Raw genomic sequence first — 20000 nt, 5'->3', positions numbered from 1 at the left:
TCCAGATACTCAGCATCCAGGTGGCCTAGAGTGCATGATTTAGTGGCAACATACATTTTCAGGGGTGAGGAAGCCAGTGTACAAAGTAAAATAAGCTAAACATAACACAAAGCGGCCATCTTGGATTTTCAAACTGGCTGCCTATCTTTCACTATTTTTTTCTGGAAATGTATATTTTTCTATTTAGCTCAAATAACATAGTCAGATGGCAGCTTGTAGAATCGCATGAGCGTCGAGTCCGCTCTGTGCGTCCGGCGTCCGTCCGGTGCGTCGTCCCGGCCGTGCTCCAACAGTTGGGCACAAATCTTAACCGCTTGAGTACGGTCACGATATGGGGATGTCGGGGGGGGGGGATCGTCAAAATGAGTTGGGATGTCGAAGCTGGGGTCAAACGTCAAGGTCAAGAGGTGTAAAAGAAGGGGGGAACATTCCCTCTTAACTTAAGTTATAGGGAGGAAATGTAGAATTGCGCACAAATCTAAACGGCTCGACCTAGGCTCGTGATAGTCGGTGTAGCATCATGGTAGGAAAAGGCCATCACTGTGCCGAATTGAAAGGTCACGGTCAAAGGTCAATGGGGCATCAGAGCAGATTTTAGACAGCTGAGAGAAATGGTCTGACGGAGCGATTGAAAAACTTTTTGTTTCAGCGGTGACCTAACCATTTTTTATGGCTTTATTGAAAAGACCATGAAATGTACTTTCCGCTGCTGAAGTCAAGAGTAAGTGTCGGATAACCTTTGACCCTCAAAAGGAGGGTTAAACATGGATTTGTTGACTGTTAACAAACGACTGAACTGCTTTTGCTATTAGAGCCTCCTGCTCTGAGGGGAAAAATGCACAAAGGCTGAATCCGTGAAACATGCAACATCACTCCTCTTCAAGCCTTGACCAATGCTGAAGTGCTGAAGACATTCCAGGACTGGGAGGCCGCAGAGATCCAAGAATGCCAGTTCAAGATCAATGATGAGCCTACCTACACCGAGTGGAGACAAATCCTGTTCTTCCGTGGCGGCATCCCGAAACGCTGACGCTGGTGCTTCATCTTGAAGCTGAGAAGCACTGAGCAAGATGTTCTTTATATGACGGCCGGCACGATAAAGTACAAGCGACTCTGGCCTTGGTACATCGCAGACATGTATGACCTGAGAACAGACACCCCAATACCTGGAGGGAACTGGAAGCTGGAAACATATCCGTCACGAAGAACAGAGATCCCATTTGTATCCATTGGTGCAGACCCGACACAGCGAACATCTGAACCAAGCGATGAAGGTTATCTCTTGACTGATCGCCATCTCCAACAACGCCAACGCTAGAACAGAGGTTCTTCTATGGCTACAACCAGAACTGTCATGCCTGTCGAGCGAGTCCAAGAGTCAGTTTAATGTGGAAGCTGGCAAGGTCACAGAGCAACCATGACCTTAGACCAAGTGCAGTCAAAGAGGAGCACGACGCGATCAACAAGATTAAGGCTGCGATCTTGAGTCATGGCAACAATTTGCCACTGAGGTGATCAGGCTGCACAATCTGATCACCCATGGCTACATCCCCAGACGAGTATGTGCCACAGATCCTGAACATTGATGTCACTGGGCAGAAGTTGTATGAAGAGATACGTGTCCAGAGCGAATCAATGGGAGACGTCAGCCTCTGGCACCAGTGAAGAAATACAACAACAAGATGTTCTAGTCTGGCACAGAAAACCCAGTGGAAACTCAGAGACAAGACTGTAGATCTAAAGAGACAAGGATCTGTACGGAAGGCTGATGGTCCTTGCCAGGTCAAACCGGAGACATCGACCATGAACAAGCCATCGCAACTATGAGTTCACGTTGACACCGAGGCACTGTTTGCGGCAAACGGGCAATGCTGCCATGTATTGACAAGGCAAAGTTGATCCACGCTCCTTGAGAAGGCTGAGAACAGCAAGAACCACCCGATGAAGATCAGCAGCAGCAGCTGCATGATGCAAGTGTTCTGCAGCGCGATGGCAGTGAGATCCAGAAACCATGGAATGCGAACCACTGAAGATCCTCATCCAAGTCGAAAAATTGCACTGGTGACGACGGTATGGTGCTCGTGCAGAAGCTAACAAAGAAACCAGCCGTAGTGACAGTCAAAGACCTCAGTGAATGCTTCACTACCAGACTGATGTCTCTCACAAAAGACTGTGGTGTTTGACACATTACAAGGCTGATTTCCTGAAGAGTACCACAAGGGAGAAACGGAGACAAGGAAAGGATCCGATCCAATATCAGATCAGAGATGACACCAGCATCAAGCACATCCCAATGAGCCGGTTCCTTTCCCATGACAAACCGAAGGCTGATTTGACTGAGTATCTGGCAGCAAAAACCCTGGAGTACAACCAAGTCTCGTCAAAGCTGGTTATCGCATCTGCCGCAGGACATACTAGGAGCAATAGCGAGCTGCTAATCGAGGACAACAATCACGAAGAGGCGGACACACTGCTGATCTACCATGCAGTGCTGGCATCACAGAGGAACCCACCTGATGCAGAGTTGGTAGTCTTCTCCCCAGACACTGATGTTCTGGTGCTGGTCATAGCAGATTATAACGCTGCTGAGAAACACGTCCATGTCAATGGCTTCCGGAGTGGTCGCAAGTGCAGTCCAATATGGACAGATCTAGGTCCAGAAAGAGCAAGGCTTTGCAGCCTTCCACGCATTCACGGGGGCAGACAACACTGGGAGTTCTCTCGCATAGGCAAGGCAACCATGGCTGCAAGTCTACCTCAAAGCAGGCGAGAAGTCATCAATGTCTGGCAGATGCTTTCAGATGTCGCTGAGTCACTGAAGAGCTGCTGTCAACGCTGGCTACATTCGTCTGTGCTGCATACGCACCAAAGGGCATCCAGATTGGCGAGCATCCTTGAGCTGGCAATGGCATCTTTTCTGCACAGCATAATGGCTGAAAGTGACAAGCCTGCTCCACTCTTGGTGCTCTCAAGCAGCACATCCACAGAGTTCGATCCAGGCTACAGTATGGGTCAGGCAAGCATTGGCTCAGCAGCAGTTCCTGGATCCGCTGCAGCATGGCCTCTCTTAAAGAACACAGCAGCTAATCAGGTGAAACAATCACAAAACTGAGGTCCTTCAGCCCCCAAGGCCATCATTGAGATGGTGAGGTCCAGTGCAGAGCAGACTGTGTCAACATGCTCGATGCTCTGGCAGGTCCAATAACTTATCATGCACCAGACTCTCTGGCCAGTGTAGCACTCAGTGCCAGAATGATGAGGACTCTATGAATGACATTTTGCCGACGCAGTGACAGTGATGATGATGATGTGTAAAGATTCTGCTATATATCACCAGATTTTGCTATATCACACTTATTTTGTCATGCTATTATGATATTGAAGTTTAGTTGTGTGGCAAGAAGCTGCCTAGACATCTAGAGGTTTGACTTAATTGCTACATGTAGAAGTTCTGAGGCCATTTAGAACATTTATTATAATAAAGTGAATATGATAATCTGCTTTGTGGTTATGTTAACTTATTTTACTTTGTACCACTGGCTTCCTCACCTTGAAAATGTAGTGTTAGCCTTAAAATCATCGACTCTAGCCACCTGGATGCTGAGATATTGAGAAAGCCCACCATTTTGAAGAACAGCCCATTTTGAATCCAAGATGGCCGCCTTGCATGCTTCCGGCAAATTGTAAACATTGGTTTTCTGATTGCCTATACTATACAGATTCCGAAAATGTATAGGTTTCTAAATCCCCCCAAAATGTCACGAAATTACACAGTGAACCCTGACTATATGCACACTCACAAAATACGCTCCGTTGAGCTACTATGAATATAAGCAAGAGTAGATAATAAACTAGATCTTAGATATTATCTACTCTTGATATAAGTACCTCTAACTCTAGCAGAGCTGGCGTACCAAAGACCCTATATATATATATTACAGGCCCGTAGCCAGGAGGGGTCGGGGGGTTCGAACGAACCCCCCCCCACAAGCTAAATTTGTTGTTGTTGAAAATTTGCAAGAATTTCACCTCAGGTCGCTCCATTTTAGTGTAATAATTGCAAAATCTCCATCGTGCGGGAGGGTGAACATGAAACACCCCCCTCCCCACACCTTCCCCCCGCTCGGTCGCTTGGCTCCCTCGCCTGCATAGTCGCTTCGCGCCCGAGCAGGGGCGTGTACGACCAGGGAGTCCGGACCCCCCTTCGCGTGCTGGCACTTTGGTTACGGTTAGACGCCCCCCTGGTACAAATCCTGTACACGCCCTCTGCGGAGCAAATTGCCAACATTGAAAAACGAACCCCCTCCAATATAAGCTGGCTATGGGCCTAATATAAATATTATATATATATATCAGGAGTAGATACGGAAAGACTTTGAAAAGACTTTGAAAAAGATTTGTCTTATTAACTCCTGATATATATATATAATATAAGTCTATAACTGCTAATATATATATATATATATATATATATATATATATATATATACTCTAGTATATAGGGTCTTTGGGCGTACTTTGGATTGTACTTGCCTGCTGGTTTAGGGCCTGTATACACGGTGAGTCATCAACAATGAAGATTTCTAGGCGAATCTGTGTGCAGCAATGAGATGCGATATTCTACCTCGTAGCAAGATTTTCTTGTCGGGCATGAAATGATAGTCACTGAAACATGATTGTTTTTCTCAGATGTATTGCTCTTTTCACCAGACGTCGATTCTTATCTTGATATGATATAAGCTTTCTGATATGATATATTCTTGGAAAAGTACAGTTGTTTGGGGGAAGTGTGGATCGGAAAAATTTGAATGCTGAGTATTTCCGTACTGCTTTTTTCTCGACTGTCAATTAAAATTTGCTTCTTGAAGGATCATGAAAGTAACAACATAAATACGTGGACCCGCTCACCGTGAATGAATATTTAAATATTTAATTGCAATAATTAACCCTCGCTTTTCATTACTTTTTATTCTAAGTATACTTCAAAAGATTAATGAACGAGCCAGTTTCTAAGCAGTAATGACTGATACGTCTTTGTACGTATACGTGCATGTGTTTTCCATTATTGTGCTCGAGTTTTTCCTCGTATTCTCGATTTAGAAAGCTCATATACTTGTAATAATAGCTGCCAATATACTCCCAGATCGAAACCATTCGTGTTTCTGATGTTTAGGTATTTAAGTGCATAACAAATTCCGACTGTATTAATTCAGTAGACTAGGGTTGCTATAGGAAGTTGTTAAAACAGATTGGTATGTGGGCCACTTGGTGAATTGTTGTTTTTATACATTAGGAACCAATTGAATATGCAGCTTATATGATGAAGGTTTTTGCTCTCACAAGGTTAATTTTTTTTAATGAAATATAAACTGAAAAGTATGTTAAATGTTAATTTAAATGTGTTGCCTACATGTCTTTGATTGCTGGGGCAGATGAGCTGCATTCTCATTAAGTCTTGTCAAACAATGTAAAGATATGTTCATGCTCTTACACTAAACTAATTCATGCAGGTGTTTAATGGACATTTCGTTCACTACTTTGCACCGAGTGGATTTGAGCCGATCAACAAACATGTGGTGTTCATTCTGGATGTCAGTGGTTCCATGCGAGGAGACAGGATTAAACAGCTCCAGGCAAGTTACCTGTGCAGTACTAATTATGAGAATTATTGACACATTCGTCTGAGCAAGGTAATCTTGCCCCCTTTGATGCTGTTGCTCGGTCTGATGCTGTTCATCAGTTTACATACATCAAGAGCTAATAATACCTAGAGTGCACAACGGCCTTATTAGCTCTTGAATACAGACTCGTATGTAGACGTGCACAGAATATTCGCACGTGCACATCGAATCGTCGACTCTGCGGAACTTTACTGCCAAGCGTTGTTTTTTTGAACGGTCTACCACGTCATTGATCGGCTAGAGCTGCCTGTCACTCACAACACATAGATCTATTCACTCATGGTCTTTATGCATGTCTACCTGTCTGAGGGATTAACGGATGATGACGTGCGTACTTAGGTCCACACTAATTCGTGAATCTTGCGCGTCTCCGGCTCAGTGCATAAATGGGTCTCGGCTGTTTATGTATGAGTTTACGCCGTGCGATCGTGAATGTTTTACGGTACCCACATGCTAAACCGTTACCACGGCTACTCGTCGGCCCCACGGTACATATGCTTGACGCTCACCGGCGAACGTATGTTTTGTACTGCCGGTGATTTATCAGTAGGCAAACGTGGAAAGACGATTAATCATGTCGCTTGGATACAGGAGGCTATGTACGGCATCCTACAGCAACTACAGCGCGGCGACTTCCTCAACATAATAGCCTTCAACACGCTCGTGCAGCACTGGCAGGGTCACACTCCAAAGCCGTACAGCCCACAGACTCTGATCAGCGCTACCGAGTTTATATCCAATATGACCTCGAGATCAAGTACGAATATGATGTCAGCTGGTGGATGATGGTTTCTGATTCGCGGGGACCATCCATTAACCCACAGTATTTTACCTCCACTGAGTCTCCCGTCTGGTACCTAACGAGACTGGATGCTGTGTGGTCTTTCAGTTACTCTTTTTTGGCCAAGTCTCCTTGTTTTTCCATCATGCATCAAAATCCATTCATCACTGCAGTATTTTACGTCCTGCATGCCTCTCCCATCCACTATCTAACGATTAAGACTGCCGATGCTATAAAGTCTCTTTCACTTACCTATTCTCGACTATAATTAGTTTTCCCATCATGCATGCATCTGCAATTATTATTACAAGTATTCTTAGGTTTGTAATATCAGTATATGATGTAATGTGAATGAAATTACGTATTCTTAATAAAAAAAAGTGGACATTTTTTTTTATTACTTTTTAGATAGATAGATAGATAGATAGATAATAGGTTTATTGCAAAACTAGTGTTAACAACGTTACAATTAAAATAAATTTTGCAAACAAGATATCATCAGGCGATACTATATAATATCTATATATAATATATAATATATATATAATATGTGAGTTATAGTTGATTCAGTCTCAACTCATATTAGATTTCGACCCTGAAGTTACAAAATGACTCACCCAAAGACCTCACCTCAGTCTGCTTGTGTGTTGTCTACACTGGCAGGGGCTGAATTTTATGGAATGTGTTGGGCTGAAGATGGAACTGTGACTGTTGTTCGTGTGTTTGTTCTTGGCAGGCACAAACATCAACGCTGCACTGCTTGATGGCGTGACGCTGTTCAATGAGTTTGAGAACCTCGACGTGAGTCAGGGCCTCGTGTTCTTCTTGACGGACGGAGACCCGACCGCGGGAGAGAAGAATGCCACCACGATACTGAACAACATTAATGTGCGCAAGCAAGGGCTGCGGCGGGAGTTCTCCATCTTCAGGTATCCGTGCCAAGCTGGCATGATAGTTTGACAGATGTGAAGCCAGGCTGATGGGTATATTGACAGAAATGAAGCCCGGCTGGCAGACAGACAGACAAACAGATAAAAAGCTAGTAGACAGATGTCCAGATTTAAAGCCTAGCTAACAGATGTGAACTGAATGCTAAATGCTGAATGCTAACAGAATGACGGATGTAACGCCAAGGTGGTGGCAGGTGTAGGTTACCAGATGTGAAGCCAAACTGGCAGATAGGTTCATGATTACATGCGAAGCCAAGTCAAGGAAAGCTTGTGACCTGTTGAAGAAACCAAGCCAGCATAATGATTTATTGCTAAGCAGTTGATCAAGATCAACTAATACATGACTGCAAAAATTGATGGACTAATAAGTGAACAGGCACATAGAAAGACGGGTGAAAAACGTGCCAGCTAGTATCACAGGAAATTGTCTGACATATAATATATAATATGTAATATACCATAATAATTATAGTCAAGAACTCATAATTAAACGCCTTATTATATTACAATACCTTGATATATTTACAAATAACTTTATTATATTAATTAATATAGTAGGTATCATTAGCTCTTTCTGTTATAATATGTAATGTATAATAATGTGTGACGACCGACCGTTCCTTCAGCCTTGGGTTTGGCGACAGCCTCGACTTCTCCTTCCTCGAGAAGCTGTCGCAGGAGAATAACGGCCGAGCACGCAAGATCTACACGGGCGAGGACGCCGTCTCGCAGCTGACGGGCTTCTATAGCGAGATCTCGAAGCCCGTACTGTCCAAGGTCAAGGTCGTCTACCTGGATGACCGCGGCGAGGAGCTGGATGCGAACCTGACGCAGTCGCACTTCTTCAGCTTCTTCAACGGCAGCGAGATTGTCGTTTCTGGCAAGCTTCGCGACCGAGAGACGAACAGCGTGCAGGTAAGCTCACGCAGTAGCAGTAGTAGTAGTGGTGGTAGCAGTAACAGTAGCAGTAGTAGTAGTAGTAGTTGTGGTGGTGGTGGTAGCAGCATCAGTAACACTAGCAGTAGCAGTAGTAGTAGTGGTGGTGGTGGTAGCAGCATCAGTAACAGTAGCAGTAGTAGTAGTGGTGGTGGTGGTAGCAGCATCAGTAGCAGTAGCAGTAGCAGTAGTGGTGGTGGTGGTGGGGGTAGCAGCATCAGTAGCAGTAGCAGTAGCAGTAGTGGTGGTGGTGGTGGGGGTAGCAGCATCAGTAATAGTACCAGTAGCAGTAGTAGTGGTGGTGGTGGTGGTGGTAGCAGCATCAGTAACAGTAGCAGTAGTAGTAGTAGTGGTGGTGGTGGTGGTGGTGGTAGCAGTAACAGTAGCAGTAACAGTAGTAGTGGTGGTGGTGGTGGTGGTGGTAGCAGTAACAGTAGCAGTAACAGTAGTAGTGGTGGTGACAGTCAGCAGTAGCAGTAGTAGTGGGTGGTGGTGGTGGGGTTGCATGTAACAGTAACGTTAGCAGTAACGCCGTGCGTAGAGTAGAGTAGTATAGGTGGTGGTAGATCAGTAAAAAAACGTGTAGCGTAGCAGTAGTAGTGTCGGTGGTGGTGGTGGGGGGCTAGCAGTAACAGTACAGTAGTAGTGTAGTAGTTCGGTGGTGTGGGTGGTCGGTGGCTGGTGGTGGTGTAGCAGTCAGCTAACAGTAGCAGTGCAGTAGTAGTGGTGGTGGTGCGTGGAGCAGCATCAGTAACGTAGCAGTAGCGCAGTAGTACGTCGTGGTGGTGGTGGTGGTAGCGTCAACGACACAAGTAACCAGTAACAAGTAACAGTCAGTAAGTAGTGGTGGTGGTGGTGGCTGGTGTCGGTGGGTTGGTGGTGGTGTTGGTGGTAGCAGCCAATCAGTAAACAGTAAGGCAAGTAAGCGAGTAGTAGTGGTGGTTGGTGTGGTAGCAAGCATCATAAACAGTAGCAGTAGCAGTAGCAGTAGTAGTAGTAGTGGTGGTGGTGGTAGCAGCATCAGTAACAGTAACAGTAGCAGTAGTAGTAGTGGTGGTGGTGGTGGTGGTGGTAGCAGCATCAGTAACAGTAACAGTAGCAGTAGTAGTAGTGGTGGTGGTGGTGGTGGTGGTGGTGGTAGCAGCATCAGTAACAGTAGCAGTAGCAGTAGCAGTAGTAGTAGTGGTGGTGGTGGTGGTAGCAGCATCAGTAACAGTAGCAGTAGCAGTAGTCGTGGTGGTGGTGGTAGCAGCATCAGTAGCAGTAGCAGTAGCAGTAGCAGTAGTAGTGGTGGTGGTGGTAGCAGCATCAGTAGCAGTAGCAGTAGCAGTAGCAGTAGCTGTGCTTTTTGTTTTCATTTCCACAGGCAGTGGTGACGGGTGATGCCAAGGGCAGAACCATCGACTACCGAGTCGGAGCTCTTGTCACAAAGGATGCTTTAATGTCGTCTCGGCTGCTGGAGAGAATCTGGGCTTACATGACGGTAAAGAAGCTGTCGATAGAGGCACTGAGAGCAACCGACCTAGTCCAACTGGACCGCATCAAGGATGCTGGCATCAAACTCTCCTTGCAGGTAGGCCTACTATGTATATGATGATAATAAAAAATAAAAACNAATAATATATATATATATATATATATATATATATATATATATATAATATAAAGAGTAAATAAAACTATTGTTGTTTGTTTCATCCACTATTCACTATAGATAATATAATATAATGTGTCAAACCTGTAAAGAGTTGCGTCGCTCAAGGGGAACGGCAAAATCTTCCTTTATATGCAGTTCTGTAAAGATGGTATTACCTTATAGCTGCACATCGATATCATAGAGATGCTATAAGTGACTTATATAGACGGGTTTCCGTTCTATAGAGGTGTCTGCTAAGGCAGGTTTGACTGTTGTGTGATTGCAAGTGCCGCACGGCTAGACGTTTCTCCTGTGCATTTTTCCAGTACAATCTGGTAACTCCGTTTACATCAATAGTCGTTAGTGAGCCAGAGGTGAGCATCTCGATGGACAGGTCTGATCGCTATGCTAAAGGTAATCTTGTTCGCTTAACGAATCGTCTTAAGCTGTTCTAGCTGTGCTGTGATTTCACTCGTTTGTTGTGCAGCAGTTTCAGTTCAAGCAACAATTCTGCATAGATGTGATATATATATATATATATATATGGGGATCCACCAAGTATTTTCCATCTTTATTAACTATTTGTGCTGAGGGATTGAGAATGGCCAAGGCTTTCCCCAACAAAATGTCATGGATACAATACTATAACAATAGCAATAGAGTCATTATTGAAAATTCAGGATAGGGGCATGGGTGTGAATAATGCTTATTTCCCGTATCTCTAAAATAATTCATTTATAGAAAGGATAACTTCGCTTGAGATNAGAGTAAGCGCTACTACGGTGAGAAGACATGCATATTGAGTCACCAGGCAGGTTTACTATGGGAAAACATGGAAGCTTAACCCAACACAGATATTGTACATCATGTTACCAGCGGGTGGTCGAGCGATTGGTCGGGGCGGGTGACAAGCTTGCCGGCAGCGAGGACAGAGCGCATTGAGGAAGTGTAAAAAGACTGCGGCATTTCCAGAGCTGTCTGCTCGGACAAACAAACAGGGCAAATGCTAGGTGACGTCACGACATGCGAATGACAGTGGTACGGAGTGAGAGCTATGATAGGGCTATTCATGGGATCAATCACTCCAGGGTCGGCGGATGACCCATGGGCAAGTGCAACTGGATCTTGCCGGCAAATCGATGGATTTTCAATAGATACGGCGAGATCACCGTAGTGTCGCAGAACGAATACAGTGGCTTGTAGTATTGTATGGCCGACAATACACCATGCTGTCCGTCCAGGAGGAACACTGAAATGTAAGGGAGTTTGTGATGCAGACGAACGAGCCCATAAAGTGGAAAATGGTACAGCTTTCATAGTGCGTACTACGGCGCCCACATGGTTAGATAATCTGTCTAGTCGACAGGTGGCATCACAAATCGGGCCTTAGTGAAGCGATGTCAACGAATAGATGGAACATTGTTTGAGATATTGGTTTGTTAAAGGTGCGACTGCCAGGCTAAAAATACAGCTGAAGGAAATGCTTGTTCCATACAGTATTAACACTGCCCTCGCAGAGTTCGATTTCCGATACTATCCAAGGCTCATAGGAAAAGGAGCTGCGAGATATCGGTGAGCGTTGCGGGTCATCGAACAGTTACTGCCATGAGCCGACAGATGCGTGGCGCCCCTATCGGTCCTGTTGTTAAACGCTCAATGGGAATTTCACGATCTGCGTGATTTGAAGAACACTGATATGAATCTGGTGCGTCCCTCGGAGCGATTATATCGCCAACTTTCCGATGATATAATCCCTAAGCTGGGTATGAGCACGATGTGGGTTTTCGAAGTAGGATGCGTCGAGTGGCGTGTTATCAAATGCCAACTAAGACCCTGAGAGTCAAGATACACACATTCTCACACCCCTTTGGCAGGTTATGTTCTCCGCCGTGTCCCATTCGGGATTACATCAGACCAGAGTGTCCACGTAAGAATGACGGAGCTGCTGCAGGGACAGGATGGTGCTTATTGCGATGATGGAATGACATATTAGTGTATGGAAACACACTCGGAAGAACATGACTGACGATTAAACTGCTTCTACGTCGACGAATGTCGAGCACCAGCAAGTAGTATATTTTGTCGTCGTATTTGTACATAAATAATGTATGAAATACAATTAGCGTTTATATTTACTTTTCTATGCTCATATACTTCTTTACTCCCTAACTTTTGCCGATGCATGTCGATGGTAACCATAACGTGCATTTCCAAAAACGCGCCATGCAATTCGAAACTTATCCCCTTGTGGCGCCCAGACGCAGCTAGCGATATAGCGAACATTTAGCCGGTAAACGACGGCATTGGCAAAATTTTGTGGCAGCCATAAAAATCTTCATTGTAAACTTAGCTGCGGGAGTGTTCTCATATATCCTTCTTTCTGCTTTTCTCTCTTTCGTTTTCTTTCCGATTGCACTGGTTGCCCACATGTTTTCGTTTAGTTTATCTAGCTTCCATGATCGATCGGGTTTGGTCTATATCAGGCCGGTTTACAGGAGATATTTGCACGTTATTTTGCTCACCGGTGCGTTTGTGTTATAACAATCAGATGTAATCGCGGGTGGAGAATGAGGGAGAAGCTGGTGGAGAAGGAGGAGGGGTGAGAAGGGAGAGAGGTGTGGAGGAGGGGGAGAAGCTGGTGGAGAAGGAGAGGGCGAGAAGCTGGTGGAGGGAAGGTCGGTGGAGGAGAGGAGGGTGGTGGGAGAGTGCAGGGAGGTGCCGTTATCCCTGGCAGCACCTTCTCCCTTCTCCACCACCTTCTCCCAGCTTCTCCTTCTTCCCTTCTTCATTCTCACCAGCTTCCCTCCTTCCTCTCTCACCAGCATTCTCCCCTCTTCCTTCTCCACACCTTCTCCCTTCTCCCCTTCCTCTCCTTCACCATCTTCTTCACACTGGAAGTGACGCGTACACGAACACGCGATGACATCTGATTGCGGTTATAACACAAACCACGTGATAAATATGCAAATTTATGCTCCTCTGTACCGGCCGTGAAATATAGACAAACCAATCTGAAGGGGCTGATGTCACAAACATTTTTGTTGGCAGAAATTAAAAAAACACAAATAACATTTCGTCAGTTTTAATAATAATTTTTCAAACACTAATACACATGACATATATTATTTATTTTTCCAGTATATTGTATATTCTATATAGGCCAACACAAAATCAAAACAGAAACTGTTGGCACCACTTTGTGACCTGCCACAAATCACGATACATCGACCACAGCAACCAGTGCAGCAGTCCGAGTGACGCCAGTATTGTTGTAAATCAGTGTTAGGTAACATAATTCAAATCGTCAAAGATTTTTTGCAAATGCTTAACCCAACGTAAAAACATTTATATCAGGTGAGAAGCTTTTTAGGAGTATATTTGAGTACGCTTGTACTAACTTTTGATGTAAATAAAAATTTCAAAAAATAAGGTTTTTTGCAACCTATTAAATTTCACGGAAATGCGTGACGTAGACCTTTAAGAACTGTCTTGGCATCGCGATACTGTGAGTCGGGACTGAAAACTCAAACAGGGAGAAATGAAGGTTCGACAGCAGAAGCTAATCGTACTTTGGTCATCGTTATCTCAGTAGAAGGGATAAGCCAGATCAAGAAAAGTAAAGCCAGTCGTGCGATATCGCCGCACCACGAGATTAGCAGGTTGTTAGACGGTTTATAGGCACTGTCAATTTACTTGGCTGAAGATATTTGCAGAGCTGTCGACGGTTTATAAAGCATATTGATCTACTTGAAGTCTGCACGCAACTGTTCAGTGGAGTCACACACAAGAGCAGGCGCTTTGAGGTCAAGGATATGTGTCAAAGCCACCTGTTTGGCATCTTGATGTAACAACCCAACTGGGTCAGTGCAGATGCCAGCAGTTATGTATTTGGTGGAGTACTAATGCAACGAACACGGGAGATAGATCTCTTACCTGGGTCATACTGTTCTCGCACATTGACATAATGCTGAGGCCTAGATATGCATCTCAGATTGCAGAAGGTTGCCTGGCGTGTGTGTGGGATGCTGAAAAGTTCACACAGTAATTCTGTATGGCACTGAGCGAGTTTAAACTGGTGTGACACGCGACCATAAGCCATTGTGTTCACTGATCAATAACAGATGATTCATTAGACAAAACGCGCTGAGGCTGCAGAGGTTTGCTGATGCGTCTCATGCGATTTGCTTGGCAGAGCCAGAATATGGCACCTTGTAAGGGCTTGTGGTATAGCAGACACATGTCAAGAGACCACTAGTAAGCATTCAGAGGTGCCAGATACAGTCTGGAGTTCAGCAGGTTTGTGGACAGCGCTGACGAACAGAGGCATAGCAGTCAGAAAAACTCGGGGTAATAACAAGAGCGACAGTAACGCCGACGTTTTCGCAACGCTACAGAGGGCGATTGGACTCACAAAGGGTGGGGTGCCGAAGAGGATTCAGTCGGAGTGCAGGGACGGTAAAGACATTCTACTCGGTTAGGAGGTGAACTATCGTCGTCAAAGGATCTGTCCTGTATCGAAATCGTATTGTAATCCTATACGAGTGGAGAAGAAGATTACTCGAGCAAGATCCATGAAGAGTCACCAGGGTATCAGCTAAGTGTAGGGAACGCTGCCAAAATGGCTGTGTGAGTGGCCAGAATAGGCCAGACATAGCACAAGAGGATTTCTACTGCCAGTTTATTGCCAGACGAACCGGCGCTACCAAACAGAAAGGAACCATTAAATTCATCTCCATTGCCAGCTAACCTGGCAAAAGGTTGGATGACTTGTGTGAGTTGAAGCGAAAGAGATATTTTGTTCGTGGATTCGACTATTACTCTAGGGATTTGGATCGTGATGTACTTACCAGAAATCACGTGCGAAACAAGTCATTGGTAAGCCTCAAGAGCTTATTCGCAAGATGGCATTCCCAGGGAAGCTGTCTCTGGATAACGCGGGCCTCAGTTCACATTTCAGCTGCAGGTCCGGCCTGCTTCAGAGTGAATGACGATTTTGCATTCACACAACAGTCTAGGCCCACACGTCCCACAGGGCTATATGGGAGTCTGAGCGGGACGAGGTGCAAAATAGCGAAAGGAATCCTCTGCCAGAGAGGAAAGGTTGTTTGCGCATTAATGAGCTACTAGAGCTACACCATTGCAGCCACGGGTGTATATAGTCCTGCCCACAGCTGATCGATGGGACGGCGAGATACTGCTACCAAAATGTGCCAACCCGTACTGAAATTCTTAGATCCTAAGTATGGCCAATCTTAAGAGTGTCAAGATGTACGGCTTCTTACAAAGACGTCATTCGGTTGAATCGTCTTCCAGCAGCTGGACCTGGAGTACATGTACGAGTAAAAGTTGGACAGGGCAGAAGGATGGAAACACCGGAGTGGTTGTGAGTCACGCGACCTGACCCCACAGCAGACATAGTGGCACTACCGATGGTTCGGCCCAACAATGCCGAATCGAAGACGATCTGCAAGTCAGCCTTGGATGATGATGTTTGGCGAGTTCTTGATATCCAGGGAACACCAATGTTAGAGACAGCTTGCCATCTTACTGCGTGAACGAACTGAGCACTCCAGAGATAGATGCACACGGATGGATGTGGAATCGCCATTCTACCCGCGTCCCGGACAATGCGGTCGGTAGTGCGCAAAGCGTTTGCGTTTTCGGGAGGGGATGATATGATAAAATCGATTATTGGTAGCGAGTAGTGTGGTTTAAAGTAACTGGTCAGTGCTTTGTGGAAGTTCTCATGAGTTAATGCATAGTGAATATTGCTGACCAGGGACGAAAGAACGGTTTGTATTATTATCGATGATATTCCAATTCTCACCGGATATGTTTAAGAAAAGTTCTACAGTAGTGGGTAAACAGACAATCTCAAAAGGAGGCGAGAGTCAGGATACTATTCGGTACTATACTGAGTAATACGTTAGTGTGAGAGCAACCGGGAGGTTCTTAGAATCCAAACTGAACCGACCTTGTTATTCATATCTGGTTTTTCGTGAACTGGTTGTGATTTTATCGTGTGGCATGGTTAAATAAATGTGCTTCTGCTTCATTAGAAGACTTACTATAGTTCGTGCGTTACTCGCTTATACGCGACAAGCGCTCGACAGTTCCACTCGCGTTACACTGGAACTGTCGAGCGCGGACCAGTCTATAAAATACGCGGCTTCAGAAATCCGGTATTTAGCGTTCACACGAGGAAATGCGCGGTCCAAGAAATCCGGTATTACTCAAGCATGACAAATTATTCGGGGTCTGGAAAGCCTCGTATTTACATGAAATACCGGATCTGTTTAGATACCGTATATCTTGGGCTTCGTATTTTGCCTCGTGTGAACGCTAAATACCGGATTTTTTGCTACGTGTGAACGCGGCTATTGTCAAATTTAAACACCTGCCAGTAGCTCACATCCTGCAGATATCAGCCACTGCCTAAGCATAGTTGATAATGCTTAATTAATTATATAATATGTATATATTTTTATATGTTATATATTATGAATACAACTACTACTGCTTCTGCTACATCTACTGGTACTACTGCTAATAATAATGAGAGTAATAACAGTCATGTTATTATATGTTATTATAATATGTAATAGAATGAATTGATGATGTTACGGTAAGCGCAAGGCCATGTACAATGTTGGAGCTATTATATATAGCTCGCGAAGAGTTTTCAGTGATAAGCAACTGGCCTCAGGCAAAGGCAGTTTTGATACAGGTCTGATCACGATATCTTCCCATGGAATATAAAATAATACCCGCCATTGAAACTGAAAGAGCCTGCCGCTACCCCTGCTTACGTTTAAGTGTCCAATACGATGCGTTTTGACCAGAGGCAGATCCTCTGTTTTAAACATTACGGCAGTTGCTGGACTTGTGTCTGTGTACATACGTGTGCCTGCTTTCTGCTGAACTGTTTGCTAGGTGGCATACAGACGATAAAGGAAGGTCTTAGGTGACCTTTCTCCTTCGATTCAAAGCTTTCATGACTCTGAAACGACTCTAACGTCTCATGACGTGCATTGTGCGTGCATAAAGATTGCCCATCTCACTTGCGTGTGCAACTCAAACCTACATGGTGGATGTGTTTTCATATTCATGTCATTCATTGCCGGTCGGGTAATTCTGCAAGATGTGTTATCTGTAGTTCTGCATCTGCCCCTGGCAAATTGAGATCCCAATATGTTGTGAGATATATATAGCGTATGGGTATAGAAGAATGCGTGAATGCTATGGAACTTATTGTGTATGCCTTCGTAAACATAATGATCTTGTAAGATCTAATGGTTATAGCAGAGGTCAAATTAAAAAAGATTAAGCGTAAGACAAGTATTGATTTTGGTTTCATCAGAAATCTTAGGGCACCACTGCTAGTTGGAAGACCAACACTTTTTAAGTAAGACAGGAAGGAATATATATATATGTAGCATGGGATTCACAGGTTCACGGGGAGGGCATGGAGGCAAGCCATGCAGGGCACTTGCGACAAATATATGGATGTCATCCAAATTTTTGAGCTGCCACCCCAAATGAGGTGGTAACCACAATAAGTAAGGAGGGCATGCAACCCCAGCACTTTCTGTACACACCGGGTTAAAATTCATGCCGTGCTATAGTGTCTTTTTTTGCTTGGTGTATATTGCTTTACTTTTGTAGTTACAGGAGATCAAACGAGTTTCGCGTGAAGTTGAATGTTCCTGCGACTAGTGAGCTGGGTGTCAACGTCACGTACGAGGAGCTGCTGCAGCGAGAAAATGGAGCCTTTCAGCACAAGCTCTTCATTAAACCCGAGCAGGTAGCGCCACAGTCCCTACTTGCCACTAGGTAGCTCCACCCTCTGTACTTACCAGGACTCACCAGCAAGTAGCACCACACTCTGTGCTTACGGTAGTGCCACAATTAATACTTGCCACCAGGTAGTGCCACGCTACAGTCCCTACTTGCCACCAGGTAGCTCCAGACCTTCTGTCCTTACCAGGACACGCTGTAATCACTAGCAAGTAGCGCCACACTCTGTACTCACCAGCAGGTAGCACCACACGCTGTACTCACCAGCAGGTAGCGCCACAATTAATACTTGCCACCAGGTAGCGCCACACCCTGTACTCACCAGCAGATAGCACCACGTACACTGTGTGCTTACCAGCAGGTAGCGCCACACTCTGTACTCACCAGGCTGTGGTGCAACACTCTGTACTCACCAGGATGTGGCACCACACTCTACTCGCCAGCAAGTGTGGTGCCACATGCTGGTGAGTACAGAGTGTGGTGCCACATCCTGGCGAGTACAGAGTGTGGTGCCACATCCTGGTGAGAACAGAGTGTGGTGCCACATCCTGGTGAGTACAGAGTGTGGTGCCACATGCTGGCGAGTAGAGTGTGGTGCCACGTCCTGGTGAGTACAGAGTGTGGTGCCACAATGTACTCACCAGCATGTGGCACCACACTATGTACTCGCCAGGATGTGGCACCACACTCTGTACTCACCAGGATGTGGCACCACACTCTGTACTCACCAGCATGTGGCACCACACTCTGTACTCACCAGCAGGTAGCGCCACACTCTGTACTCACCAGCAGGTAGCGCCACACTCTGTACTCACCAGCAGGTAGCGCCACATTCTGTACTCACCAGCAGGTAGCGCCACACTGTACTTACCCACTCTCCTCACTGGTAAGGTTTAGTAGGTATGCACAAGCTTTCACTACTCTCCTCTTTAGACCTGCCCGTGTGCTACGCAATCTTGCTCATATCTCGCACTGGTGAAAATATCATTTAACTATTTTAATAAGAATCTGTAAAGATACCAGGTGATTTTCTGCTTAAAGGGATTTCTTGTGGATGCACGTGAGCAGGTTGTGCGTCGGTGTGTGCACATGCTTGTGTTATAATTTTAACCTATTAACCTAATAAATAGCTATTAACATTTGACCAGGTGTTAGTGCCAGGTGTTTGCGCCTGGTTTATAGTGCATTGAGAGAGGGTGTGTGGTGTTTATTCCCACCAAGCATTACACTTTTAGCTCTGGATTTTTGCTCTGCCAAACTATAGTGCTACGCTCAGTTTTCTGCACGCATAACTGCAGGCAGGGCTGTCACATCGTGGTTGGCTTACTCTTGTCTTTAATTGTCGGATTTTGCTTTAGATTGTCAGGAACATGATGGTCGACGTTTATGTTGCCGATACATCGCTTGACCGCTACTCCTTCCCCGCACTATCAGGAGCCACGCTTACTAGGCAGAATGTCTACCCAACCAGCGGTAAGTGTCACCCCTTCTGTCTCCACCAGTCTTGAGTATATATCTCTCTCTCTCTTCTGCTTTCACCAGTGTTAAGTTTCTCTTTCTTAATTGTGCCTCCACCAGTGTTAGACATCTTTCCCTTTTGCCTCCAATAGTGTCAGGCATATCTCCTTGTTCTGACTTCATCACTATCAGAAATCTGTCTCTTCTGCCTTGACCAGTGCTTGGTATCTCACCCCTCCATTCCCCACCAGTGACACGTCTCCCCCTCCCCCCTTATGCCCCCACCAGTAGATTAGATTTCTTATGTTAGATTTCTCGTTATTCGAGTTGCCCGAATCTCCTTTCTTCACCAACCAATGATAATAATCTTTGCTACAACTGATATTCCCACTTTAGCAATTACATTAAACATTAATGCAATTAGCAATTATATGTACCGTTGGTGTAGATTTTATTCATAAGTTTTCAACATTTTGTAATAAAATTTCACTATACCTAACTTGTTATTGGCTGAATTTATAGAAAACTTGCCAATAGGTGGCAGTAGCAGCCTGTAAAGCAGTATAGTGTTTCTGTATAATACAATTATTAGCTAGCATTGATGTGCTATGTATGTAAAAATGGTCAATGAATATATGCATTTCCATTGGTTCTCTTCAATTTCTGGGTACATTATACCCTAGAACATACACGGTTATAACAAAGTACAGACACCATGGCACAACTACAACATGGGTGTATATACTCTACCCCTAATTTCC

At 45.0% G+C, this 20000-nt stretch overlaps 1 protein-coding gene across 1 annotated transcript in view; it reads left to right on the top strand.

The window, feature by feature from the left end:
* LOC106817249 (inter-alpha-trypsin inhibitor heavy chain H4-like) overlaps positions 1 to 20000 on the top strand; it is a gene marked incomplete at its 3' end in the record, with an annotated part of 54215 nt that overhangs the window by 27118 nt on the left and 7097 nt on the right. Inside the window, exons 9-14 of the mRNA XM_014821912.1 lie at positions 5511 to 5633; positions 6273 to 6438; positions 7199 to 7391; positions 8039 to 8327; positions 9715 to 9921; positions 10311 to 10398. Coding sequence (XP_014677398.1) covers positions 5511 to 5633; positions 6273 to 6438; positions 7199 to 7391; positions 8039 to 8327; positions 9715 to 9921; positions 10311 to 10398 — 1066 coding nt within the window. The remainder of the gene's footprint in view (positions 1 to 5510; positions 5634 to 6272; positions 6439 to 7198; positions 7392 to 8038; positions 8328 to 9714; positions 9922 to 10310; positions 10399 to 20000) is intronic.

Source organism: Priapulus caudatus, unplaced genomic scaffold (genome assembly GCF_000485595.1).
Source record: "Priapulus caudatus unplaced genomic scaffold, Priapulus_caudatus-5.0.1 Scaffold1650, whole genome shotgun sequence".
Taxonomy (NCBI): domain Eukaryota; kingdom Metazoa; phylum Priapulida; class Priapulimorpha; order Priapulimorphida; family Priapulidae; genus Priapulus; species Priapulus caudatus.
Note: the sequence above shows the minus strand (reverse complement) of the source record. Positions and strands in the feature narration are given on the sequence as shown.